At 42.5% G+C, this 27,895-nt stretch overlaps 1 protein-coding gene across 4 annotated transcripts in view; it reads left to right on the forward strand.

Annotated features, from left to right (window-relative positions):
* DHX36 (DEAH-box helicase 36) overlaps positions 1 to 27,895 on the forward strand; it is a 445,724-nt gene that overhangs the window by 112,621 nt on the left and 305,208 nt on the right. For all 4 annotated transcript variants that reach the window (XM_078667890.1, XM_078667891.1, XM_078667892.1 and 1 more), the window contains one exon: positions 21,301 to 21,375. In XM_078667890.1, the coding sequence (XP_078524016.1) occupies positions 21,301 to 21,375 (75 nt within the window). The remainder of the gene's footprint in view (positions 1 to 21,300; positions 21,376 to 27,895) is intronic.

Here is a 27,895-nt window from a genome sequence, read left to right on the forward strand (position 1 = left end):
ATGGAGCTAGCCAATGGGACAGGGGGGCGTATTCCATTCTCCTTACTGGAAATCAAGAGATTTCTCTGGAGGCGGAGCTAAGAGCTCCGCCCTCCAGCGAAACCTAAAAAGCAAGCATGGAATTCTCTAACATTAAAAGGTAGGTCATTTGTTTGAATAAATGATTTTAAAAATACTTATAATTAATTATAAGAGTATTATTTATAAAAAGAGATGTTTAACATTTGTATTTAATTTGAAGTAAAAACACTTTAACATATAAACACGCTAATAAGGGATTATTGGGGGTGTGGGGGTTTTTCCCCCCACAAATAAAGAATAATTAAAGGAATTTCATTGTACAGGAAGTCGTTGAAAAAAAAGTTGTTGTAAAGAAAAGATCGTTGTTTAAACTTTAGTGGTTTATGAGGTCGTGGTTCAGGCAGTCGTGGTTTAGGAAGTAGTTATTTAATCATACAACCGAATGAGACATCTCTGTCTACGAGACCGACGACATCGGAGACGAGACAGTTACCCCGGCTTAGCGGTCCATGAGTACTGAGACCCCTCTCCCAACCAAAACCAAACCTAAAGCTCCGGTAACACCTTCACCTTCACCTTCGGGCTCAGGTCGACACCGGCAACATATTTCAGACGCCCCACCCACGGGCCCGGCATTAAAACCTCAGCATACATTTTCACCTCAACCACAGGATGATGAAGATGATTATACTGATGAGGGTGGGGACGAAGATCCAGATAGGGATGATGACGCACATACCATCCCAAACAATACAGATCCTTGGGATGATTACAACAGAGATCCCGACCCACACAATGACCCGGATCTCTATCCCTCTAGGCTATCACCACCAGATGACATTATTGGGTTTGCCCAACTAATTAATAGAGCTGCTCAATACCACGGGGTACAATTACACTCTGATCCCCTAGAGGAAGACTTTTTTTTTGGAGAACATTTACACCCACACAAAGGTCCATGCACACCCTGCCAATGTTAAAATGAATGCTAACACATGCACCAGAAGTTTTTAAGTATCCCGTCAGAACCAGGATTCTTAAGACCAGGGTGGACAAAAAATATAAGGCGGCTCCAAATGACCCAGTGTACATTAAAGGTCAGGTCCCTTTAGATTCTCTTGTGGTGCCTAATGCACGCAAGAGAGCAAATTCAGGAAAGCACAGGCGACACCCCTCCTCCTGATAAGGAATCCAAACTCATAGACTCATTCGGAAAACGTATCTAGTCACAGGCTGCAAATCATTGGCGGATTGCCAATGCCCAAGGTTTGTTGGCCAGATATGACAGACTCACTATGATGAGCTTGAAAAACGTATGCAACATCTTCTTGACCAATATAAAGACAATGATAATGACCTTAAAACAAACAAGATGATGGACGGAATGTTGCACAATGACAAAACATTCACCCCCAGTCACAGATCTGGGTTTAATCCATTGTTATTTTGCTCACCAAGCCACCCCAATTCAGACATGGCCATATGCAAATCAGTCTTGACCCTGTGCCTCATGGGAACAGTCCAGCCCGAACTGCCAAGCCATATCTTCCCTGGACAGGAATCAAGCATCCTAGGACAGGTTTCTGGCTATCAGCCGTCTTCAGCCAGGATAGCTTGACTCCAGTGGCGTAGTGAGCACGGGACCCACGTCTGAGCATACCCTTCCCACATAGGGTGAACAGCAAAACAAACAAGATGATGGACGGAATGTTGCACAATGGCAAAACATTCACCCACAGTCACAGATCTGGGTTTAATCCATCGTTATTTTGCTCACCAAGCCACACCAGTTCAGACATGGCCATATGCAAATCAGTCTTGACCCTGTGCCTCATGGGAACAGTCCAGCCCGAACTGCCATGACCTTATACAGGAGGGACAATTAATAACAAATACATCTATCAAATGTGCGCTCGATGCGGCTGATAAGGCATATCCTGCTATTAATACCAGCATTTTGCTATGCAGGCACGCTTGACTCCGAATCTTCGGATTCAAACAGGAGGTGCAATCTACTATTCTTAATCAGCCTTTTGACCAAGAGCACCTTTTTGGGCCCACAGTTGATACATCTTTAGAAAAGATGAAAAAGGATACAGACACTGCCAAGTTCATGGGGGCCTTGCAATTACCTTCCCCTAGAGGTTCATTTTGTTGCTCCTTTTACAGGACTGGCTCCAAAACTATTGGCTCAGAGCATCACTCTTCTTCCTATAAAAGCCCCAATCAAACTAGTTCCTTCAGAGGATACTTTTGTGGAGGGTACAGAGGCAACAACGGTAAAGGAAGAGGTCGCGGTAATAATACCTGCAACTCCCCTACCACCAAGCAGTGTCTTCCCTTTCCACTCCTGTCGGGGGACGTCTCTAACAGTTCCTACCTACCTGTAATTCTATCACAACAGACAAGTGGGTAAGACAAATTATTCAGTATGGTTATTGCCTAGAACTCACCTCCACTCCATCAAATATCCCTCCCAGACAATGTCCAATGTCCTCGGAACATTTAACTCTTCTCAAACTAGAGGTTCTCTCTCTATTACAAAAACTCGCAATAGAACCAGTCCCCTTACCTCATCAAGGCACAGTTTACTCCCACTACTTTCTAATCCCAAAAAAGGATGGCGCTCTCAGGCCAATACTGGACCTCTGACCGTTGAACTTCTACATTCAGTCAACCACTTCCACGTGGTCACTCTCCAACAGGTGCTCCCACTGCTTCAACAAGGCGACTTTCTCTCCACTTTAGATCTAAAGGACGCCTACTTTCATATTCCCATTCACCCCGCTCACAGGAAATGTCTCTGGTTCCTGGTGGACGTTGAACACTACCAATTCAAAGTCCTCCCGTTCGGGGTGACTACAGCACCCAGAGTCTTCGCCAAGTGCCTCGCAGTAGTGGCGGCTCACTTACGAAGACAACACATTCACGTGTTCCCTTATCTGGACGACTGGCTCATAAAAGCCAAGTCACACAGAAGCTGTGTGCAAGACACACACACACACACACAACAATCCAGCTGCTTCACGACTTGGGATTCACAGTGACCGCACCAAATCCCACCTCCAACCGTCCAGCACACGAGCAGGAGCTACGATAAACACTTCAAAAGCTTTAGCATACCCTAACCCTCTCAGGATAAGCACTATGCAAGCTCTAATATCAAAATTTCAGCTTCAACACTCATTACCAGCTTGAGTGTTTATGCAGCTAAATCGGGATGATGGCGTCTTGCATTGTCATCGTCCTTTATGCAAGACTCCAAATGCGTCCCTTACAGGAGTGTTTGGCACGTCAGTGGAACCAGGCACAGGGTCAGCTAACAGATCTGGTGTTGGTGGACGGCTGCACACATCGCTCTCTACAGTGGTGAAACACACAAAACCTTTCCAAAGGGCGGCCGTTCCTCGACCCAGTTCCACAGATCGTGCTAACAACTGGCGCATCGCTGTCCGGCTGGGGGGGGGCCTCATCTTCAGAACCATACCATTCAGGGCATGTGGACCCCTCAGCAAAAACAATTCCACATAAATTACCTGGAATTGTTGGCAATTTTTCTTGTGTTAAAATCCTTTCAACTCTATCTGGTAGGCACAACATGACAGCATAGTACTACATACAGAAACGGGGGGAGGGACACACTCGCTGCAGCTTTCACACCTAACTCAAAGCATATGGAGATGGGCCATGCTGCAAAACAAATATCTCCTTGCGGAACACCTCCCAGGAGTACACAATCAAATTGCAGATCTGCTCAGTCATCAAAGACAGCAGATCCACGAATGGGAACTTCATCCTCAAGTTCTTCTTCATTCTTTCACATGTGGGGCCACCCAGAAATAGATCTGTTTGCCGCACACCAAAATGCCCAAGCTTCGCGTCTAGATATTCACACCCATTGTCCAAAGGTAATGCGCTATGGATGAACTGGTCAGGCAAATTTGCTTACGCTTTTCCGCCTCTCCCGCTCATTCCGTTAGTGGTTCGGAAACTCAAAACAGCATTCCCTCACAATGATCCTGGTTGCTCCAACATGGGCCCGACAACCATGGTTCACAACCCACTTAGAACTATCAGTAGTTCCGCATCAAAAGCTATGCCTCTCACCCAAACTCCTTACTTAGAACCAAGGAGAGATAAGGCATCCAGATCCCAGTCAACTCAACCTTTCGTTCTGGCACCTGAAGTCTTAGAGTTTGGCTACCTCAATCTCCCACCAGACTGCATGAATATCATTAAAGAAGCTAGACGCCCTACCACCAGAGCATGCTGCGCAGTATAGTGGAAACGATTTGTGATTTACTGCACAAATAACAAAATGAATCCACTAGATGCTTCCATTCAGAACATTATCTGTTATCTCTTGCATCTATAACAATGTAACCTAGCATATACATCTGTAAGACTACATCTCACTGCAATAGCAGCTTACCTCCTAAACAGACAACACTTGTCTTTGTTTCAGGTGCACGCTATGAAAGCATTTATGTAGGACTTAAGAGAATAATTCCACCCAGAGTTCCACCTTCTCTAGTATGGAATCTAAATGTTACCAGACTCATTGGTTCCCCATTTGAACCTCCACACAAATGTGAATTACAGTTCCTTACTTGGAAAGTAGCCTTCCTAGTCGCTTTCACATTTCTTAGAAGAGTAAGTGAACTCCAGGCATTAACCTTACAAGAACGATTTTTGCAAATACATCATAACAAAGTGGTTCTTAGAGCTAACCCAAAATTCCTACCCAAAGTCATTTCTGCCTTCCACCTTAACCAGTCTGTTAAACTCCCAGTTTTTTTCCCTCTGCCAGACTCGGTGGCAGAACAGGCTCTTCACACGCTAGACTTTAAAAGAGCAATACTCTACTGTATTGAAAGAACAAAATCTTTTAGAAAGACTAAACAACTCTTTGTGGCTTTCTCCCCACCTCATAAGGGCAATCCCATTTTAAAAGCAGGGATTGCAAGGTGGATTGTTAAATGTATCCAAATATGCTATCTTAAAACCAAACACACATTAACTGTTCCCCCTAGAGCTCATTCCACACTCCAACTAGGGGCTTCTATGGCATTCTTAGGGAACATTCCCTTAGATAACATCTGCAAAGCAGCAACTTGGTCTACACCGCACACTTTCACAAAACACTATTGTGTAGATGTGCAAGAAAAACAAGCTAGAGTGGGCCAGGCTGTATTAAGAACACTTTTTGAAACCACTGCAACAGATACAGGTAGCCACCGCTGAGGAGAGAACTGCTGTATAGTCTATGCACAAGTATCTTATTCATTATATGATCTACAGCTCATATGCCTCAAACGGAAAATGCTACTTACCAGTATGCATCTGTTCTTGCATAGAGCGCGCAGGTCACCCTACTATAATTTTACCATATACGCATTGGGCCCATATATTTCAATTTACCATATTCATTAATCGGGTAACCTTACACTCTGCTATCAGTAACCCTGTTCCTTCCTATTTATTTCCAACGTACCCGACTTACCAATCCACTGTTACGGGTACCTATGATCACAACGGATCAGGGAGCTAGCTGTAAAAGAAAGGCAGACACAAAATGCAAGGATCATATACCATAATTTGCACTCATGTAATAACCACAGACTCAGGCAGTTTTAAAACCTTTATCTAGTTTTCATCAAGTTCAGAAAGCATAAGGTTCACAGCAAGTAAACTGTCAATAACTAAGATTATAAAGAGCACATATCCATATAGAAAGTAGATAAGACCAACCATTTTTGAGTCTAAAGGGAAGGTAAGAACAGGGAACATACTAATAAGAATTTTCAGAACTCAGACTTTATAAGGAGTGACTAAAGGACTGGGGGAAAATAAGGAACATACTAGAATGTCACGGTGAAGTATTATCCCTTGAAGAGGGTAGGAAAATAGAACTTTAATTTGTACTACGGAAATTTCGAGATACCCTGTAGCTATAGATAAGGTAAGAATGGACCATAGTAACAAGACGGTGTAATTACTTGAATCGACTAAAGGATGGGTAAAGAAAAGGAACATCTATATTTTATGAACAGTATGTAGAACAGTACTTATAGGATGGGGAAAAATTGGAACATGCTAGTATAACAACTACAATGTATGATTTTACCATTTATCAGTGCAAAAAGGAGAGTAGGAAAAATAATGTGCAAGTACGATTTTATTAAAAGCAGAGAAATAGAGAATGCAAAATTGGGTTCCCTCAGATTTATATTTACCTAGAACGGTGTGGAGACCAACCCTGGCCACGGGTCAGTTAAGGACGGGAGAAACCCCAAGGAAGGACAGTCGCCAGTAGGCCAGCAGGTGCAGAACGGACACCCCAGGACAGGACAGGAAAACCAGATTAGGATCAGGACAGGATCACCAAGGTAAGACCAGCACCCGCAGTCGGTAGCAAGGCCTGCGCTCCACCCTCTCTGCAGCTATCAGTCAAAACCCCGATTGGGTTAACGAATTCCCCAGCAAAGTGCTCCGCCAGCACTTAAGGTTTCCCAAAACCCTGCATGGGTCTATGGAAATTACGGACAGAGTGCTCAGCAGCTCTCTGTATCAGTCACCTATTGAGTGCGTTGGGTCAGTGACAGGTCAGCTATTCGGACAAGTCGGACAAATTCTCTAGCTAAACCTAGGCTAGTTATACTGTTTTCGGGTCAGTGTACCACCCCCCAAATGTTGCAAGTGTAGGAATCCCTAATTTCGATTGGTCCTCAAATAGGACAGGTCAACACACCAACCAGGATTTGACTTTTACAAGCCCCAATTTGCATCTTTTGGGATCGCCTATTGAATTTGGGGTTCCCATGACATATTTTACACAATACAATGAAGAATACAACGTTTATATACAATTGTTTCAAATGCAGTACAGTTCAGCTTCTTCTACTAGGCGAAGGTGCATCTTCCCAGGCATATCTTGGCGGGGACCTCTGGGTTGGCGCACGTTCAATGTCACAGAGTTCATCCTCTGGCGGAAGACTGTCATGCGCAGAAAGGCTGTTCAATATGGAGTATTCCCATCCCTCATGCCCAAGGTTTAGGATACATGAAAAGTAAAGGAAAACAATTTAGAACACAGAAATAAATGATTACACTGTATACCAGGAATCCCTATATGACTCCCCTTACTTTATACTAACTATAGCATTGAGATTAGTGCAAAACGAACAGCAGTGCAAAAAGCTGCAGTGCAAGCTTCGGCATGTGAGAACACAAAGCGGCCATTTTAAAGCTAGTGCGCAAGCGCAAAGATTTCCCACCAGAACTGCGAGTACGTCACGTCACGTGAGTGTGACCAACGCATGTGCAGATGAAATTCCTGCTAAGCAGCGGCCATTTTAAAGGCAACATATTAGGATAAGTTAACACATAAGCAAGCATCACTGGGACACCCCGTGTAATGTAAAATGTGCAATTTTAGTAACATAAACAGGTTAATTACATTTCATTAATGTTATTTGAGGTTCTTGATCCAAGCAAGTCGCTTTACGTGCGAATCCTTGCTCCATCAGCATGTAGAGCTGTAGATTCATATATGCCTACCTGGATACCTCTATCTGTTGCAGTACTATCTTACTTAGATACATCACACATGGACATCTGTTTTCTATTTATTACTAACTCCATCATCACCCTTTATGGCAAAGAAACAATCTGAAGATAGAGTTGATGCTCATGCACACTGTCACCCTAAAGAGGAGTCGCCTATCTCGTGACCACAAAGACTTCTTCCAAGATAAAATCAAAGTGCAAATATCCAAGCCCAACACCAGATGGCGATCTATGCACAAGTATATGAATCTACAGCTCTACATGCCAAGAACAGATGCATACTGGTAAGTAGCATTTTCCTTCTGTGCCATTTTATGCCTGAACCTTCCTCGCCAATCAATGTATCGCCTCTGCTGCCAAGTCATCTACGTGATGTTGGGGATTCTGATTAAGCAGGACTAAAGATACCAGGAGGAAATATTTCAAGTACCAAGAGCTTTTGTCACAGATTTATGACTTATGTGGGCAGATTACTATAAAAAATTCTCAGCGCCTTCAAAAACAGAAACATCCAGTCAATCATTTTGCCATCTCATTTGCCAGTTGCATAGGAGAGATCACCCCCCCTTCGTACACCACATACTGTCCCATATCTCCAAGTCCAAGGTCACAACAACCCTCACAGAACCCTCCATCAGGGGCTATTTTGCCCTCAGCCAGTTATGACAGTGGCACCGATTCAGATGATGATCGAGAAGAAGGCGACGTACCAGATGATCAAGATATGTAGATACAGAGTGGGATGTTTCATCACCAGTTGCACTGCAATCAGCAGACTCGCCACCTAAGAACATTGGAGGCTGTCTTGCTGATTTACCAATACCAGTCAAATACTCTGACTGCTTTTTATATTATTTGAAACCTCCCTTTTACAAGTCTGTAAAATTCTTCCAATAGTGGGCTTGATTTGAAACAAAGCCATAAAAGTGATGAAAAATCTGGCAACAGTGTCTGCATTTGACCCTTGTCTGGGTGAAAATTATAGGGCTCTGGATAATTAATCTGCCTGTCTAATAAGTCCTCCTTGTACCGTCTCGTAACGTAAGCCTCCCCAAAGATGATCATGGAATCTAACCATACCATGTTCTACTCCATCAGACAGGGAAGAAAGGTGTTTTGGCAGCACTAGTAAGAGATTCTCTGCCAGGGTAGTAACTGCAATGAGAGCTGCCAATTCCTTAGCGATCCCAGTCTTTATGGTGGACAAATGTGGTTAGATATATATGCATACATTGACCTTCTACTGGAAGACAAATGAGCTGAGGCCAATAACATTCTCCAGGTGGGTAAACGAGCGGTATCTAAAATGATGGATATATCGTCTATTGAATTAAGATGGCTGGCAGTTGTGACAATTCTCAGGAGGCAGAGCTGACTGATAATAACATCTTTCAGTCCAGATTTACAGAGTACGTTATTGGGCATTCTCTATGACCATCCCTCTTTGGCAAGCATGTAGATCATGCTGTCTAATCAATTAAGACCGCAACTGATACAGAAAGTTCACTTTGCATCCTCCAGCCCTTTCGGAGATGAGAAACTGCTTGCAGAGTACACTCAGGGGAGGATATCTACCTTACCAATATCCATCCCATTAACACGCTCCGCAAGCTACCATCAGAAATACACAGTGGCAGCTGATGGCTCCAGCACCAACCAGTTACACAAAACAAGCTCCACATCTGTACCCAAAATCCCTTACCGACTAGCTATAGTGTCTCATTCGTTCTCCGTCTACAGCGAAGTTCCCAATGATTATACAACCCAGAACACGTAACTCTATTTTGGGAATCATGGGAGCTAGACACTCTTTCGCTTAGCCACTCATACTTGTCCACAATGCGAGTAATCCGAGACGTAGTATAGTTTAAAATGTTTATTTCAACTAACGAGCTACATGGTGCAGTACACGAGCCAATATTAGCAGCAGAATGCATAAACACAATATAGCATTGTTACAATTCCATAGAATACAAACAGGGATGTCATGTTATAGAAAACAATGGAAAAGGACGGAATGACCCAACCACCGTCCGCGTGACCTGAGATAGTTTATTATAAAAACAGAAGACCTCTGGGCTTTGTCAGCAGACCCCCATACCTCACGGCCTAGATGCAATGTTCACATCGCAGGCGACATAGGTCTTCTCTCTGGAAAGGTGTCTCTCCGTGTGTGAAAAGAGCTCATGTTTGCAATATTAAAGTACGCGATTTCCAGAGGTGCAACGCGGTGAAGTCTATTCTGTCTAGGTGCGAGGAACAGATCAGAACCGAATAACAAGGGGCATTGTTGTTTAAACTTGAACATCATGTGCAGACTAAACCTCAGAGCACAGCGAAGAACCTGTGAAGCAGACAGTTCTCATGTGTAAAAGGGGCACAAATAAGTATTGCGAAATAGATGCTTGCAGTGTCGTGCGCAAAAGCAGGTTCGTGGTAGCGGAGCTCATGCTAATTTAGCAATTGTCGACAATGGACCTATAAGCCTTACTACACTAGCCTCTCCCAATGCAGTCAGAATTCGAAATATTCAAACTCTGCTACTACAGTTTCAGGCCAACCAATACTTACCAGTCACTACTTTCATGCAACTGTTAGGAATGATGGCATCATGCATTGCAATAGTGCCTCATGTAAGATTACACATGCAACCCGTACAAGAATGCTTAGCACATCATTGTACTCAGTCTCCGGGTCAATTAACAGAGCTTGTGTTGGTAGACAGCCACACCCATCGCTCTCTGCAGTGGTGGAACACACAAAACGTATCAAAGCATCGGCCTTTCATCGACCCTGTTCCACGGATCGTGTTAACAGCAGACGCATCTCTCACAAGTTGTGGTGCCTATCTCCACAATTTATGGTCTATGGGACAACAAGCACAAAAGTCTTCACAGCAACTATCTAGAGCTTCTAGCTGTGTATCTAGCTCTGAAAGCTTTTCGGTCTCACCTCATAGGAAAAGTTGTTTTAGTCCGCACAAACAATATGACTGCTATGTACAAAAACAGGGGGACGCACACACTCCCTGCAACTGTCAAGCCTCCCTCAGACCATTTGGTGTTTGGCAATACATCCCAGAATTAATCTTCTGGCAGAGCAACTCCCAGGAGTGAAAAACAAATTGCCAACCTCCTCAGCAGGATGCAGCAACAAATATACGAGTGGGAACTTCATCCCCAAGTTCCCCTTTCATACTTTCAAGAATGGGGATTCACACGAATAGATCTGTTCGCCACAGTAGACAATTAAAAATGCCCAAACGTTGCCGCCAGGTTTTCACACCCTCTATCCAAGGGCAATGTGCTATGGATGAATTGGACAGGGATATGTGCCTATCCTTTTCTGCCTCTCCCTTTCCTTCCATTTCTGGTTCGGAAGCTCAGGCAAACATCACTCACACTGATTTTAGTGGTCCATGCATGGGGCCCATCAACCGAGGTTCACCACACTCTTGGAACTATCAGTAGTTCCATATCAAAAGCTGCATCTCAATTCCAGCCTTCTCACTCAGAACCATGATGAAATCAGACACCCAGGCGGCTCAATCTAGCGGTTTGGCTCCTGACGTCCTAGAGTTTGGATACTTACATTTACCACCAGACTGTATGACTATTCTTAAAGAAGCAAGAAAACCTACCACCAGAGCATGTTATGCAGCAAAATGGAAAATATTTGTTGTATATCGTAACAACAACAATATTGATCCGTTAAATGCCTCTATCCAAAATATTTGTTACCGGTTGCAGCTACAGAAAGCTGATCGAGCTTACACATCTATTCGATGGCACCTTGCGGCAGTAGCTGCATATTTGCAAAACAGACAACATTTGTCTTTGGTCAAGGATCCAGTAATTAAAGCCTTTATGGTTTGCCTTTAAAGAGTAATACCACCCAGAGTACCTCCTGCACCTGTTTGGAATCTGAACTTTGTGCTTACAAGACTCATGGGGTCCACCTTTTGAGCCATTACACAATTGTGTATTACAGTTTCTTTCATGTAAAGTTGCCTTCCTCATTGCTATCACTTCATTAATGAGAGTTGGTGAGATACAAGCATTCACCTTAGAAGAACACTTCTATCAGCTTCATTAAGATAGAGTAGTTCTTCGCATCAACCCAAAATTACTTCCAAAAGTGGTTTCTGCTTTGCGTATCAATCAATCAGTTGAGCTACCAGTGTTCTTCCTTCAACCTGACCCAGTAGCAGAAAGAGCTCTTCACACACTTGATGTCAGAAGAGCGTTACTGTACTATATTGAAAGGAAAAAAGATTTTTGTAAAACAAAGCAACTGTTTGTTGCATTTGCTACGCCTCACAAAGGTTATTCTATCTCTAAATCTGGTATTTCAAGATGTATTGTTAAATGCATTCAAACTTGCTATGCTAAGGCTAAAAGAACTTTATCTATACCTCCTAGAGCACATTCCGTACATCGTACATCGTAATGGCATCTATGGCCATTTTAGGTAGCATTCCTATAGCTGACATTTGTAAAGCAGAGATATGGTCCACACCACACACATTTACCAAACACTATTGTGTGGATATGTTATCATGTCAATAAGCCAATGTAGGGCAAGTAGTGATAAAGACCCTTTTTCAAACAACTGCAACAACTACTGGTTAGCCACCACTTTGGGAGAATGCTGCTATATAGTCTGCAAAGCATGTGTATCTACAGCACACATGCCTCAAACTGATTTTTACTTACCCAGTAAGCATCTGTTCTTGGCATGTAGAGCTGTAGATTCACATGCACCCTCCCACCTCCCAGGCACCTGTAGATGACGAAGTTCGCATTATTTAAGTTACATACGCATGGGCATCTCTGTACTACACTCACATAATCCATTCTCACCCTCTTGCGGGAAAACAATCTAACAATGGAGTGGATCCCCATGCGCACTACCACCGAAAGGAGGAGCCATCTTACCTCGTGACTGGAAAAGACGTCTTTGAAGAAAAACAACTTGCAAACATCCAGACCCAACACTAGATGGCAGGAGTATGCAAAGCATGTGGATCTACAGCTCTACATGCCAAGAACAGATGCTTACTGGGTAAGTAACATAATCCTTTTAAACTATCAAGCCTACAAACAAAATAGGAAAAATGAGGCAGTCACAGGTAGAGGAAAATCGCTTTTAAAATGTCAGGAAAGGAGACGGCTCAAAGTCTCTCTCCTTACCACCTATTGGTCCTTGGTTCACTGCAATGTTGGGCACAGGGAAGCTGCAGCTCACAAAATGGAGGTTATTATGCCTCGAACCTTGGATACAGCAGAACTGCACTTGGCGACATAAGGCAATACTGATTCGTTATATATTTATTGTCCATGTAGGACTCAAATCTAGTTATATGTTAGTACCACTGGCTTAAATTGATAGTACTACTAAGAGATATAAACACAGACTTACGCAATCATTGAAAATTGAAGGTGTACAGCTATAAGCCACAGAGGTCTCTTGTTCCAAATCTGCTCTTCTTTGAAAACATTGGTAAACTTTGCAGGATTTCCACGACTCCGACGACCTTAGATGGCAACCAAAGTCTTCGAGTTCAGATGAATGCTGCAAGGGATGCTCAGAGGCTCGAAGACATAATAAATCAACTTCTGAATTACTTTCTCTTCTACTGCTGTTAAACCATTAATATTGTAATCACACATTAATATGTTTAGTAGTCAAGTCAAGATACGCTTTATTTGATTTCAATTGTCAAATCATACAAGCACAATACATTGCAATAAGCGAGAATATATCAATTCATGTAGTTAAAATTTGACAAATATAAAAAACGTCTGTTAAAAATTACAAGTATATATTAAAAATGGAATCTATTAAAAATTACAAAATGGACTGTAAGCTAGTATCAGTGCACAGCCATGACATGGATAAAAACCATGATCGATTAATCAAAGGAGGGACCTTGCATAGTTTTCCTTGTTCTGACCACCCCATTCAAGTATTTTACAATATGGTCAGTAAATATTTCATCATCTAGGAATTGTAGCTTAATGAATGCAGGTCGGCATTGTCTCAGTCCTTGCATTTTCAAGTAAAAAAGGATTCATCTTTACCCGATTACGGTATAAAACTTGCAGAATAATATAGTGTGGATTGTTGACTGTGCTGATGTTTCATCGCAGGGGCATGGGCATAGAGAGTGTGACCAGTCATTTAACTGAGGGAATGTAACCAGGTATGGAAATTGCCTAGGCGTGTCAATAACATCCGGTCATAATTTCTTGGGGTGGATAGTGTATGGGGTTGTATCCCTGTTTGAGTCAAGAGCAGTTGATCGGCTCTGACATGTTTTCATAATATTAGAGGACAATCTTATTGTCTCAAAGTGGTTGATACATAAAATCTTTAAATCCTTCCTCGTGACAAGAGACAGGCTATCGGGTTTAGCATAGTATTCAGAACAATCTAAGTCCTGCATAAAAATTTTAACATAAGCGAGCCAAGGCATACATTGTACCCGTTGCAAGTTCAAAGAGTCTTTTATCACATCCCAGTTAAGGCCAATGGTAACGCCTGTCCAGACCTTGTGCCATAATAGAATCGGCTGAATTTTAATTAGGTCGGACAGGTATGACAGTCCCAATTCGGCGTGACAAGTATACGTGGCCGTGTTATTCGGGACAACTAGAAGATATCTTAGAAACCTATTCTCGACTTGCTGAAGGGACTCTATGTTTGCATAACCCCAAATACCAGCTCCGTACAGAGCGACTGAAGTGCATTTAGCTTTGTATATTGTAAACCGATCATTAATAGGGCGCTTTCCTGGCAAAGTTGACCAAAGCTCGTATGGTGTTGGCGAAAAGCAATTTTCTACAATTTATGGCTTTTGCCCATGAGCCCCTTCAATCAAAGACCATTCCCAAGTATAAGAAGTGATTAACAAATTCAAGTTTTCTGTTATTTATAAAAATGTCACGGCACTTAACGCAGGGCTTGCTACATTTCATGACGAAAGTTTTGTTAATATTAACATTAAGGTCTAGGCTTGACATATAAGATGTAAAGCGCAACACAATTTTCTGCAAGCCGATCGGAGTGCGGGCTAACAATACCGCATCGTCAGCGTATAACAGTACACACCCGTGCCTTACCCCCTTCCTGACAGGGAAGCTGTGACTAAGTTCACCTGTTCTACCATAGCGGACCCTGGCCCGAGCGTCTAGGTAAGATTGTTTTAAGAAATTAACTAGGTGCGTTTCCACCCCCATGTCCTCTAAGATGCGCCACAGCCTCCCGTGATTGACACAGGCGAACGCCGTGCTCAGGTCAGCGAAACATATAAAAAGGCTCCCTTTTTTTGCCTGAGTATATTTTCCCAGTATGAGGCTCAGGTTCAAACTCTGTTCCACAGTACCTAGACCTTGACGGAATCTGTACTGAAGTTCTGAGATGACACCTGTGTCATCCGCCCACGACTGCAGTCTATTTAAAACCGCCACTTTCATAAGGGAGTCCAGCAATGATATGGGTCTATAACCGGCCGGGTCGTTGCGGTCGCCTTTCTTAAAAATAGGTACAAGAATGGACTCCGTCCAAGTCGGAATGAACCCTTGTGTGCAGCAGGCCCTTAAGACCAAAGTTATGAGTGGGCCCCAGAGCAAAGGGCAGGATTTATAAAGATCTACTGGGATGCTGTCTGGTACCGGCCTTTTTCCCCTATGTTTGCATTGATGGCTGAGATCACCTCGTCCACATTAAAATCAATGATTAGGTAAAATCGGGAGGTAGCTTACGGGGCCTGATCTAAGATCCTCGCTAGTGTTAGGATTTACGTTGTTACAGTATAAGCTGGAAAAGTGGGTCACCCATTGATCCTCCCCGACCGTGTTTTTAAAGCCTGGTGAGTTTTTAGGGGCGAAGAACGGGGCATTCACAGCCTTCCAAAAACCTTTCATGTCCTTTAAAACAGATGCTTGCTTAAGAACCTACCACAGTTCAGATCGAATGGCCTCTTTTCTTTCTTTGAGGGACTGTTTCTACGCCACCCTGGCCCTTTTTATTGCTTCCTTGCATGCGATTTGCTACACTGAGAATCAGACCAGCCTGGCATGCTATTAGAGGATCTTTTGGATTCTGTTATTAAATTTTTTTGAATGGCCTGTGAGATTTTGCAGAAGGAGTTAAAAATGTTTATATTTGTGGCCATCTCGTCAAGGTAAATTGAGAAGTTTGTTTAACAGTTGATTAAAAGTGACTTAGTTAATTGTAAGGTATCTACTCACGCCAATCTAATCGTGTATCCGTTAGATCTATTAATAACAATATCCTGTGAAGGCTCAATGGCCATGTGTCTAATGGATAATGGTTTGGTCGGCAGATCTACGGTAACGCTAATTGGGAACTGATCGCTGAAGGCGACGGAATGGGTTTTAAAATTATATGTTGTATCAGTGTATCTATTAGATATTAAAAGAAAATCTATAGTTGAACACGACCCACGACTGTTAAATGTACCACTAAACGATATGGGTAGTGAGCATAGATCGTTAGCGAAGCCCAGGTCAATGGTATATTGAATCAGGTTTAACATTTACCTGAGAGGGGGAATGTGAAAAGTGAGAGATATCATCAGGTAATGAACCGCAAAATCCTCCTGCCGCATGACTACAAAGGCTCATGTTGAAGTCCCCTCCCCAGATTATGCAAAGGTCTTTGTTTGTGTTCCCATAAATAGTGTCCAAATCCTCCTGTAGGTGCCTTAACACCTTCGCTGCGGCGGCTATTCCGCCGCAGCGCTAAGGGGGCACGGGGGCCACGCGGCGCGCCTATGCTGGTGACGGAACCGCTCCGTCACCAACCTCGGTTGAGCTGTGCTCATGACGGAGCGGTTCCGTCATGGCCCCGCCCGCTCAATAGAACGCGCCGCGCAGATGCGAAATCAGCGCCGCGCAGGCGCGTCGGGCGGGCCATGACGGAACCGCTCCGTCATCAGCACAGCGCTACCGTGGCTGATGACGGAGCGGTTCCGTCATCAGCACGGAAGTGGTTAAGACTTCCCTCGTTTGCATGGCAGGGATGTTATTGTAAAAATTTAAGAGACGGGTGCAATGGGATTTGTCAATAGGCATTTTAAAAACCTGATAGTAGGTATTATATGTTTAGTAGTTACATCATACATTGAAACACACCTTAACTGCAATACTAAACAATCATAAACTAATGAAAAAAGAGAACACCTTTATATCTAGAATATATTCTGGCCTCTACAGAGATTAGTAAAATGATCAATAAATATTTAAATCTCATAACATGGGATAAAATAGTGAGCACAAGGTAACATCCATCCGTTACCCGAAGGAAATAGTCTAATTTGAGGGACCTGCTGTGCAGTAGTTATTTTGAGACTTCTAAAACAGCTGAAAGAAAGTGAATTCCCTTGCAACTTAAAAAAAAATATATATATTTTGGCAAAATGTACTAATGTATTCTGCGCTCCACCCAAAAATTCAACAGTGGATGAATTTAATCTGCTGGATACAAGTAATTTGTTCAAAGCCAGGACTAGCACTAACACAATTTCAATTGCCTTTTAAAGATGGAAATTTTGCAGGGGCCCGTTACTAACACAGGCAAAGCCTGCTAGAAAAGGCAGCTCTAATGAAACTAGTGTCAAGGAAGACACTACTGAGTTAATAGAGAATGCTCTTTCTTTTATAAGTGCCCGCTTTCTGAAGCACATCTCAGGCAAGCCGCATTCTTTGTTTAACATTTTTGATTTTACTTTGTGGCCAGACTCTGTTGAAAAGATTAGAGGTTTTGGGGATCAAGAATTTGAGGACCTTGTTACGTACTACAAAAAGGTACTTACTGATGAAGAAATTCAGTCTGCCCCTGGAGAGTGGCTAGCTTTTAAACTGTACGTCTTTCATCGGATGACGTCGCATAAGCCCGTATCCCTCTTCACTCAGCTATTGAAAAAACGCCCAGAAGAATTTAAACATGTCCTTCCAATTTTAGAAATCATGCTTTCCATCAGCCCAACAACAGCAATATGTGAACGGGGGTTTAGCAGCATGAACCGAATAAAAAATGAGCTCCGTACATCCCTTAAAAGTGACACCATGTCTGCTTTAATGCGAATCCAAGTGGATGGGCCGGAGTTAGACACTTTTGATCCAAACCCAGCCGTTTTGCATTGGCTTTCAGCAAATCCAGGAACAAGACATATTATGGGCTACAAACATCCTTGTCAAAACAACACTGTTACTGAGTCAGAAGATAGCGTCTGAGTTTATTGCTACTCTCTTGTTCAAATCAGCACCATTTTCCTTAACAAGAGTGCATTGTGTTTTACCATTCACTGTTTGGTGTCTTTCAATACTTCTGACGATTTGCCATGGTGGAGCAGCTGTTTGTCTACTTTGGAGACACTCACCAGTCACAAACCTGGGTTGAATCCATCATCATTCTTTAGCTCACTGTTCACCACCCCAGTTCAGGACTGGCTATGCAAGTCAGTCTTGACCAATACTTCCGACAATTTGCCATGGTGGAGCAGCTGTTTGTCTTCTTTGGAGACACTCACCCCCAGTCACAGACCTGGGTTGAATCCATCATTGTTCTTTAGCTCCCTGTTCTCCATCCCAGTTCAGGACTGGCTATGCAAATCAGTCTTGACCAATACTTCTGACAATTTACCATGTTAGAGCAGCTGTTTGTCTACTTTGGAGACACTCACCCCCAGTCACAGACCTGGGTTGAATCCATCATCGTTCTTTAGCTCACTGTTCGCCACCCCAGTTCAGGACTGGCTATATGGAAATCAGTCTTGACCCCTGTGCCTCATGGGAACAGTCCTGCCCGGACTGCCAAGCCAATGGACTCCTGACACGGGCTCTGGCACTTTTTTTAAATACAAATTAAGCACTGCCACAGCTACAGCAATATAAACGAAACTTTGAGGACCTGGCAGCACAAACTGATTACAAAATGAGCTACATTCTGCCTCAAAGCTGACGTAGTGCTAAATGCAAATACAAGTGGACAGCTTGAAAGTTGACACTTCCAAACCCAACAGTAGTGCTTTCGCTGAGAGGAAACACAGGAGAATGACAATCTTGACACAGCCTTCCCGGTCCATGAATATGAAAAACTGACCCTATTTTGAAAGAACAAGCACTTGATCTCTGGCCACAAATACCGATGGCTCAGTCTGTTTCAACCTCGATTGATAAAAGTACATTGGTCCTGTTGCACAAAGTTATTTCAAGACAGAATAGCAAAAGCAAGGACAGAAGGCAGCGATCTGAAGAACGCAACCCTTAGCTCAGAGCATCAGCATCTTCACTAACAAGTAAGTGCCAGCCTGATATGTTGTCATGGATGTTATTTCAGTGACATGTTAAAGTTTATAAGGTATTTTATTGCCATGTATGTTCGCAGAAATGTTCACCACGGCACTTTGATACACACATAGGGAGGTAAATGGGTGATAAATTAATAAAATTTGCTGTTAATTTGGTTAGCCAACGTTTTCTTGGGTTGTTGGCGCTGCAAATGTTTTGAAAAAAATTCATATGGAATCAATTTGTGGGTCGAGTGCATTGCTGTTAGGTCGAGTAGAAAAGTCTACTCCCTCGACCTGCAGGTCAAGTAAGATTTTTTAGATTTGTCGTGCCCTGCATTAACTGTGTCACAACTTCCTTGGTCTATATTTCATAGAATGCTCATTTGCAACATTAGCAGCTTGAAAGAGCATATTGCTGATTGTGCCAGAGTTATTGAAAACAGAGATTTGGGTTACCCCACCACTTCTCTGAAGCACATGTAGGCAAAACCGTGTGACAAAAATTCGTTGGTATTAAGAGTATGAAAAATATTAGATTGTGGGCAGGCGCGCAACCCCCATTGGGGCTCTCTGGGCTGAGACAGCTTCCCGGACACACCACACACAGCCGCACCCGACTTCACTATTTGCTTGTTAATGAGGCTGTGTTGTTTTTTCACCCCTTCTTAGAGCCCCTGCATCTCCACTTTGCCTATTGCTGGAAGAATTAGGCCCCCCGCTCCCCCCCCCCCCCCAATTGTGGCTCTAATTGCGCCTCCGATTGTGAGGATAGTAGTCTTCAATACCAGCCAACTCTCACGGTGCCACAGTGTGACTCGCGATATTGGCGGCGATCACACCATATCCTGGTGAGGAGCCAATATCGCACTTGGCGGTGAGAACCACCTGAAAACCACAGTAAATATTGGCTTTCCAGCTCTTTTGCGAGGCTTTGATCTGCCGACGTCCATTAAGGGATGTAAAAACACTCCGGGACAATGGCACCATCCTCAGCAAGCTTTTTTGGAGGGGTGTGGGGTTCAAAAGTGAAATGATGTACATATTTTAATGCTGCAACCTTTATTCAGTAGATGGTGCTATCACCCAAAAATTCCTCGCTGTGAACTGAGTTAACATGGTATCTTTGCCATTTTGGTTCTGAGTGTGTAATTTATGATTTTTCATTTTCGTTTCTTTTTACTGATAGGCAATAAGAAAAGGGTAAGTAAGACCTCTGCCTGTACTTCAATTAATTTAAAACTTCAAACATTGCACTCAGGGTAATAAACAGTTAAATAGGTATTTCTTTGACTGCTTTATAATCTCTTAAGTAACTGCCGTTTTACAAAAGGATACAAAATTCCTCAGAAGAAAGGTCCTTGCCAGTTCTACAACACGTTATCAGGGGGGTAATATTTCATTTTAAACCTGACATGACCCTTTTAGCTGATTCTGCATTGTTTAATAATTTAATATTTGTATCAAAAAAGGATACAAAATTCCTCAGAAGAAAGGTCCTTGCCAGTTCTACAACACGTTATCAGGGGGGTAATATTTCATTTTAAACCTGACATGACCCTTTTAGCTGATTCTGCATTGTTTAATAATTTAATATTTGTATCAAGAAAAGGAGTTCCTTTTATGTGACGTGACGTGGAACTCCTATACAGTCATAAACCTGTGCGACACAAGCACCTGCAGTCAGTAGACTTGCTGGCTTAACACTACTTACTTAGTTAATGTAAATTGCACAAGGTGTTAACCCCTTCAGTGCTCATGACGAGCTCAGCTCGTCATGCAGTACAGTGCTCCTGTGCTCATGACGAGCTGTGCTCGTCATGACCACACCCATTTTTATTATGGCCCAGCACAGGAGAGGAATGAGACCAGCAACGATGGTGTTAAATATTAATACTATGTGCGCAGTAGCAAGTTGGTAACTGTTAATACTCTAATAGTTTTACCTGCTATTATGGTAATTTATTCACACTGTGGTGTCACTGACACTTACTGGAGCTTTGGCTTGCAGTTGGTTATTGTTCACTGTGGTCTGGTTAGTGGCTGTTTTGCTCACTGGGACAATGCATTGGGTGATCCATATCTTAATATGAAGTTTATGCACTTTCCAATCTGTAATTATTACTTTTACCCTATCATGATTATAGATCTTATGAGGCAGTGTAATATAATCAAGACAGAGGCACTCATGGTGGCTGGGGGTACTAGCATTGGTAGCCTGAATAGGATGCACCGATACGTTGAAAAGAAACACCCTACTTCCCTTTACAATGCTCATTTCCTCTTTACCGGACTGCATTTGTAAAATGTTTGTGATGTACGACACACAATCAAGCTTTTGCACTAGAACCTAAATATGAAATTCCAACTCTTTGCAATATTTTGCCTTGCAGTCGGTTGCCAAGGAAACAAGGATCCATTTTGTATTGTACCACAGGCATCATCCTTCAGTGGCTCCAGTCTGACCAGTATGTATTTTCTTAAAGCATAAGTAGAAATTGTGATGTTTGTAAATGTATTATAACCGTATGTAGTAAAGTCACAAATAGCAATCATTTTTGTATGTTTTTTCTTCGTTATGTGGTTTTTCCGTGATGTTCTAGTACAAGTCTGCTTTACTCTGATAGTTGCAAGTTTTAGCTTTATTATAATAGAAATATTTTAATTCTGAATAGAGATGAAAGCCCTTTACGAAAATGGATCCAAGCGAGGGGCGGTGTTAAGAATATGGCTCTGAGGTGATCAGGTGTTAGCCCGGTGGATGATATTAATTTAAGAGATGGTGCGAATTCTTCTTTGAGTTTGGAGAATCTGAGTTCCCCAAGTCTTTTTCTTCTTGAGGGGGATCAAATGGGGGAATCAGCTTGCAGTAACGCAGCCACTGTGCAAAACTTAGGGCCCGATTAGGATGGCGGACGGACCAGCGTCCGTCCGCCACCCCCGAGGTGGAGGGACCGTCCGCAGGGGCTGCGGCGTTCCCTCCCTCGGAATTAGGATGTGACCGCCACCCTGGCGGTCACAACCCCTATATTTAACATTGCGGCGGATGCTGCTTCAAGCAGCACCTGCCGCAAGGTTAAATGTGCATGTTTTCCTTTGCATGCACGAAGCGGCAGGCACCACGTGGTGCCTGCCGCTTCGTGCATGCAAAGGCAGGGTTGTACCATAGGTACCCCCCCCATGTGCACCCCCAACACCCCTGGGGGGCCCGCAACGGGCCCCCAGACTCAAACTACACATGCTAGATTGCGGCGGAAAAGCGGCGGACGGAAAAATGACCTCCCAGCCATCCTAATCTGGCGGGGGTCTTTTCTGTGTCCTCCGCGGTGAATCCGCATCCTCCGGGCCGGCGGTGGCTTCCACTGGCCCGGAGGATGCAGATTCACCGCGATCCTAATCAGGCCCTTAGTTACAGCTACTGCCATGTCCACAGCTACTATTACTACTACAACTACTGCCACTGCCACTGTCACTGCTCCAATTCTAGCCCCTATGTGCATCAGTGAGTCACCTGCTTCTGAAGAAGCATTGGGGGTTGACCATCCGGCCTCTTCTGTAGATATAATTTTGAAGACTCTCATGGACCAACGGCAAGAAGGGCAACATCATTTTCTGCAGCTGAGAGAGGATAACACTAAATTGCAGAACTCATTGTTAGAGCTATCCAGCAAACTAGGCGGGGTGACGCAGGAAATAGAGGAATTAAAGCAGAGAGTAGTCGAGGTGGAAGAAGGAGCTACACGAACTGAATCCTTAACCCATCTACATGCAGAACGTATAACTAGCCTGGAAACTAAACTGGAGGACATGGAGAATCGCGCGAGAAGGCAAACCCTCCGACTCTTTGGGATTCCTGAGGGGTCGGAAGGCGCAGACCCCAGGGCCTATGTGGTTAAGCTGTTTCAGAAAGCCTTCTTAGATCTTTCAGATTGAGACTGGGACTCGCAATTACAACGTGTACATAGACACCTCTTGGAATAAAGAAAGCAAGTTTCCACGCCCTGTTTTGATAAGTTTTGGTAATTTTCTTCTGAGGCAAGCTGTGTCACTAAAAGCTAGGCCCAATACTCCTGTCACTGTAGATAGCATCACCTTTTTTGTGAGCTCAGATTTGAGCAAAAGTACAATGGATAGGCGATGGAAGCTTCGTCAGATAATTGATTCTTTCAAGACCATTGGTTGCGCTGTATACTTGCAAGAACCAGCTCGTCTTAAGGTGATTTAAGAATGACCAGGTGTATTTTTTTACTGATGTAAAAGAAGTAGAGCAAGCACTAGCTAAACTCAGTATCTGAATTAGGTGCTGGGTATTCGGTAGCTTTATATATATTTTGAAATGCTTACATAAGAAGTAAAGGAGTACTTATTATTGGATTTAGATACAATCTTTGCTCTCTCTTTTATATGTAGTTATGAGTCTCTTCTTTTTCTTTTTGGTAGGGGTTGTCGGTCGATGCCTCCCGACTGCTACTTCGCAGTGCTGCCATGCCAACGGCAGCAGGCTATAGAGGGGTGTTCTCCCTGCAGGGACTAGAGGATGGGGGGGGTGAATCTGGGGTGAAGGGTGGGGGGGTAACAAAGTAAAGTACTCTTTTTTAGGGGTTTAATAATGCAGAGGAAGGCTAATCATTTAATGTTAAAATATGTCTATGCTTAGATGTTTAGTATGGAATGTAGCTGGTCTCAACAGCAAGCATAAGAGGAGACTGGTCAGGAAGAACTTAACATGTACAAACCGCATTTGGCTGATTTCAGAAACTCATTTTGGGTTTCAAGATAGAAAACTTTTGGGTCAATTGGGGTACGAGCTTGTTTTGTTCTACTCTGGGTGCTTCTATCAGGGGGGTGGCAATATTGAAACAGAAACATTTCATGATTGAAATTATTAGAACAGCTGCTGATCCGAGGGGAAGATGGGTGATAGCTCAAGCGCAATTTGAACATTGTAAATATGTATTCTGTGTGGTTTACGGGCCTAATATTGATGAACCAACTATGTATGATCGGCTAAATATTGAATTGTTAGATTGGGAGGGAGAACTATTGATTATGGGCAATTTCAATTGTGTCATGAACTATGCGATAGATTCTACAAGACAAGGCGCTTCACAACAGATGTGTAAAGTCAGGGCTGCTATATTGGAACTAAGCCGGCTGCATAACTTGAAGGATGTGTGGCGCACTATACATTCTAAACTAGCAGGGTTTACTTATTATTCAACACCTCACAAATTATGCTCTCGGATTGATATGGTATGGGCCACAGACCGGATTTTGGAAAGCTGTAGTATAGAGCTATGTCCAAGAGTAACATCCGATCATAATCCTATACTTGTGGAATTTAATATTTATATCAGGAAACAAGGGGCTCTGCAATTTACGTTCCCTAGATATCTTTTTTCAGATTCAATATTTATTTCACAACTTAAAGGGCATATTACTGAATTCATAGAGATCAATCTGAATTCTGCGGCAGTAATATCTGTATGGGATGCTTGTAAATCAAGCATAAGGGGCTTCGCCCAACAATATGTTTTTAAAAAGAACTCCGAGGATCGGAATGAGACAAAACTTATGACTTCCAATATTCTGTCTTTGGAACAACAGTTAGCGGTGGCCCTCGAGCAAGGAAAATCTAATAATGGGGAGCTAAGACTCGAACTAGTGAAATTACAGTCAAATACTAAAAAGATTCTGAGGGAGAAGTACTTCATAAGTACCATCTGTCACAGTACAAAAGTGGCGACAGAATTGGGAAAGTGTTAGCCTATAAAGTTGCCGATAAGAAAGCCAGAATCACTATTAAAGCAATTAAAGGTATCGATATGGTCACTTATAACCAGCCAGATCAGATACTGGATCAATTTGCCAAATACTACCGCAAGCTATACACTCCAGAAAATTCTCCCACCAACGATAACATATTCTCATATCTCAATACTTATTTTAGTGACCGACGAGATACAGAAGGGGTTAGACAATTAAGTTCTAAGATTACTTCTGCTGAGATATAATCTGCAATCTCATCTCTACCCTCGGGCAAGGCAGCCGGCGAAGATCTACTCCCTATTGAACTCTATAAGACTTTTATTCAGGAATTATGTCCTCTTTTTAGGTTAGTAGTAGATTCAATTGGCGAAACCGGGAAGGCCCCTTCTTCCTGGAAAATTGCTAAAATTGTATTTTTTCTTAAAAAACAAAAACCTGCGGACGAATGTGGGTCATATAGACCAATTTCATTGATCAACGCTGATGCTAAGACCTTTGCTAAAATCTTGGCGAATCGACTAGCTCCCCTTATGTCTGAGCTGGTCAATATTCAACAGCATGGATTCGTCATGGGGAGAGATACTACTGCCCATATTAAAATGGCTATTACAGCTTTTAATGTAGCATCAATTGAACCCACCCCACTCGGAATGGTCATGCTAGATGCTGAAAAAGCATTTGACCGAGTGGGGTGGGATTATTTATGAGCCGTCCTTAAGGCTTTTGGCATTCAGGGTCAATATCTTGGCTGGATACGGTCATTGTATGATCAGCAGATGGCTAAGATTAGTTATAGTTAAGGCTATTCCGGGGATAATAAAGGAAGCGAAAAGATTTGGGATATTTCTGGGTATAAATTAAACATAAATAAAACTCAGTTCATCGTCAATTATAACCCATCGGTTCCGGTACAAGGTTTGTGTTCAAATGCGGTGTATCTGGAGTAAAAATTTCGGCAAAGATTGACGAAATATCAGCACTTAATTATGACTCACTATTGAAGGAAGTAACTTTATTATTTAAAAAATGGCATAAAATACCACTTAGTCTGGTAGGACGCATTAATTTAATTAAGATGAAAATTGTACCTAAATTTCTTTATTTATTTAGATCAATTCCACTGCGCCTTAACAATCTTTTTTTTTTTTTTTTAAACTCGATGGCATCTGTAGTAGCTATATTTGGGGGTACAAAAAAGCTCGCAGATCAATCCAGCTACTGAAACTCCCAATTGAAAAAGGGGGTTTTAACTTTCCCCGATTTCAGATTATATTTTTTTGCAACTTTTTTTGGTCGGATCCGCAGTCTCCTTAAAAATGAAAATTCATTATTTTTTCATCAGTTTATGTTAGGACCTGATTGCAAACAATTTTTGGCACGAGTTAACGATTCAAACTACTTTAAATGAGTTACATTTAAGACTGCTAGACATATAACACAAATTTGGAATCAGATCATGATTTTTGACAAAACTTCTTTTTTTAATGCAGAATTACAACTATGGGGGAATCCAGGACTTCCCGGAATTTTCTCAGATGGTGCAGGAATTTTATGGTCTAGCTGCGGTATTAATACTTTGGGGGACCTTTATGGTTCTGACTGATTATTAGGATTTGCATTACTTACATCTTTGTATAAATTGAATGATGGTATGCAATTTAAGTATATGCAAATTCAGGATTTTTTAGTCCGGAAAATGAAAATTAAAGAAATTCGCTATTCGGATACTCTAAAATGTCTGTATTCTGATCTGACTAAATCACTTATTAGCAAAAGCTACGGTTATTTAATTCAGGGCAAGGCGGATGACTGCAGCAAAATAGCATCTAAATGGTCGAATAGATTGGGATTAAACATAACCCCTAATCAGATATCCGCATCTCTTGCCCAAATCAATCAGGTGGTCCAGTCCTCTAATATAAGACTACAATTATACAGAACCATTTGTCAATTATACTACACCCCTCAAAGAATTTCCAGTTGGGCACTAGATAATCGATCGAATGAACGTACAAGATGTCCTAAATGCGATCTGGAGGCTGCCGGTATAGGGCATATGCTCTTTTCCTGTCCTGCGCTATCTGAGTTTTGGAAGGGAATAGAATGTGCTTTAATTAAGAAACAAATTATATTCCCGCCTTTTTCAGCTCATTTGATTCTATTAGATTTGCAGGAAATAAATAGTCCACATAAAGATCTGAATTCTATTTTATTCGCTTGTGCAAGATTAATAATAGCTTGGTCGTGGATTTCTTCACAACCTCCGCATGTTATGGAGTGGTGGGCCTTAGTGAATGAAATACATACAATGGAGGTAGCATTAGCAAGGCTAAGAGGGCCTAGATCATTGAGAAAAAGAGAAAAAATTTGGGGAATGTTTATCTGATTAGTTGAATATAATTTAACTCCAAAAGGCTGCTGAGACCACTCTAATATGCATTTATTTTTCTGTTTTTATTTCGTTATTTCACTCTGTTTTTTTCTTCTTTCATAATGAATTCCTCTGTATTAATAACCTGTATAGGAAAATGTTGCTAACAATGTATTTGTTTTATTATCCTCTTGCAATAACAATAAAAATGTCAAAAAATATATATATATATTTTAATTCCATTTTCTCCTTACTTTGAATTGCAACATTTTCTTTCGATTCATTTTAGGTGTTTTTCAGTGCAAATCCCCAAGTTGTCAACCAGTTAAACTTTAAATCTTGCCTGACAACAGATTGGGTTCTAAAAGCGTATATACAAAGGGAAACGGAAGTAGACTCTGACACATCATGAAGTGGGTCCTCTATCATTGGAAAATCCTTAAGCTCCTAGTATATTGCAAAACCAAAGGAGATGATGGACGGAGTGTTGAACAATGCAAGCACTCACCCCCAGTCAAATGATCTGGGTTTAATCCATCATCATTCTTTAGCTCATTCCTCCAACCCCGTTCAGACATGGCCATATGCAAATTAGTCTGACCCTGTGCCTCATGGGAACAGTCCAGCCCGAACTGCCAAGCCATGTCTTCCCTGGACCGGAAACAAGCACCCTGGGACCGTTTTCTGGCTAATCAGCCGTCATCAGCCAGGCTAGCTTGAATCCAGTGGCAAAGTGAGCAAGGGACCCACGTCTGGCCATACCCTGCCAACTTTGGGCGAACAAAGTTGAACAAAAAGGGATTGATGGACGGAGTGTTGAACAATGCAAGCACTCACCCCCAGTCAAA

Source organism: Lissotriton helveticus, chromosome 11, assembly GCF_964261635.1.
Source record: "Lissotriton helveticus chromosome 11, aLisHel1.1, whole genome shotgun sequence".
Taxonomy (NCBI): Eukaryota; Metazoa; Chordata; class Amphibia; order Caudata; family Salamandridae; genus Lissotriton; species Lissotriton helveticus.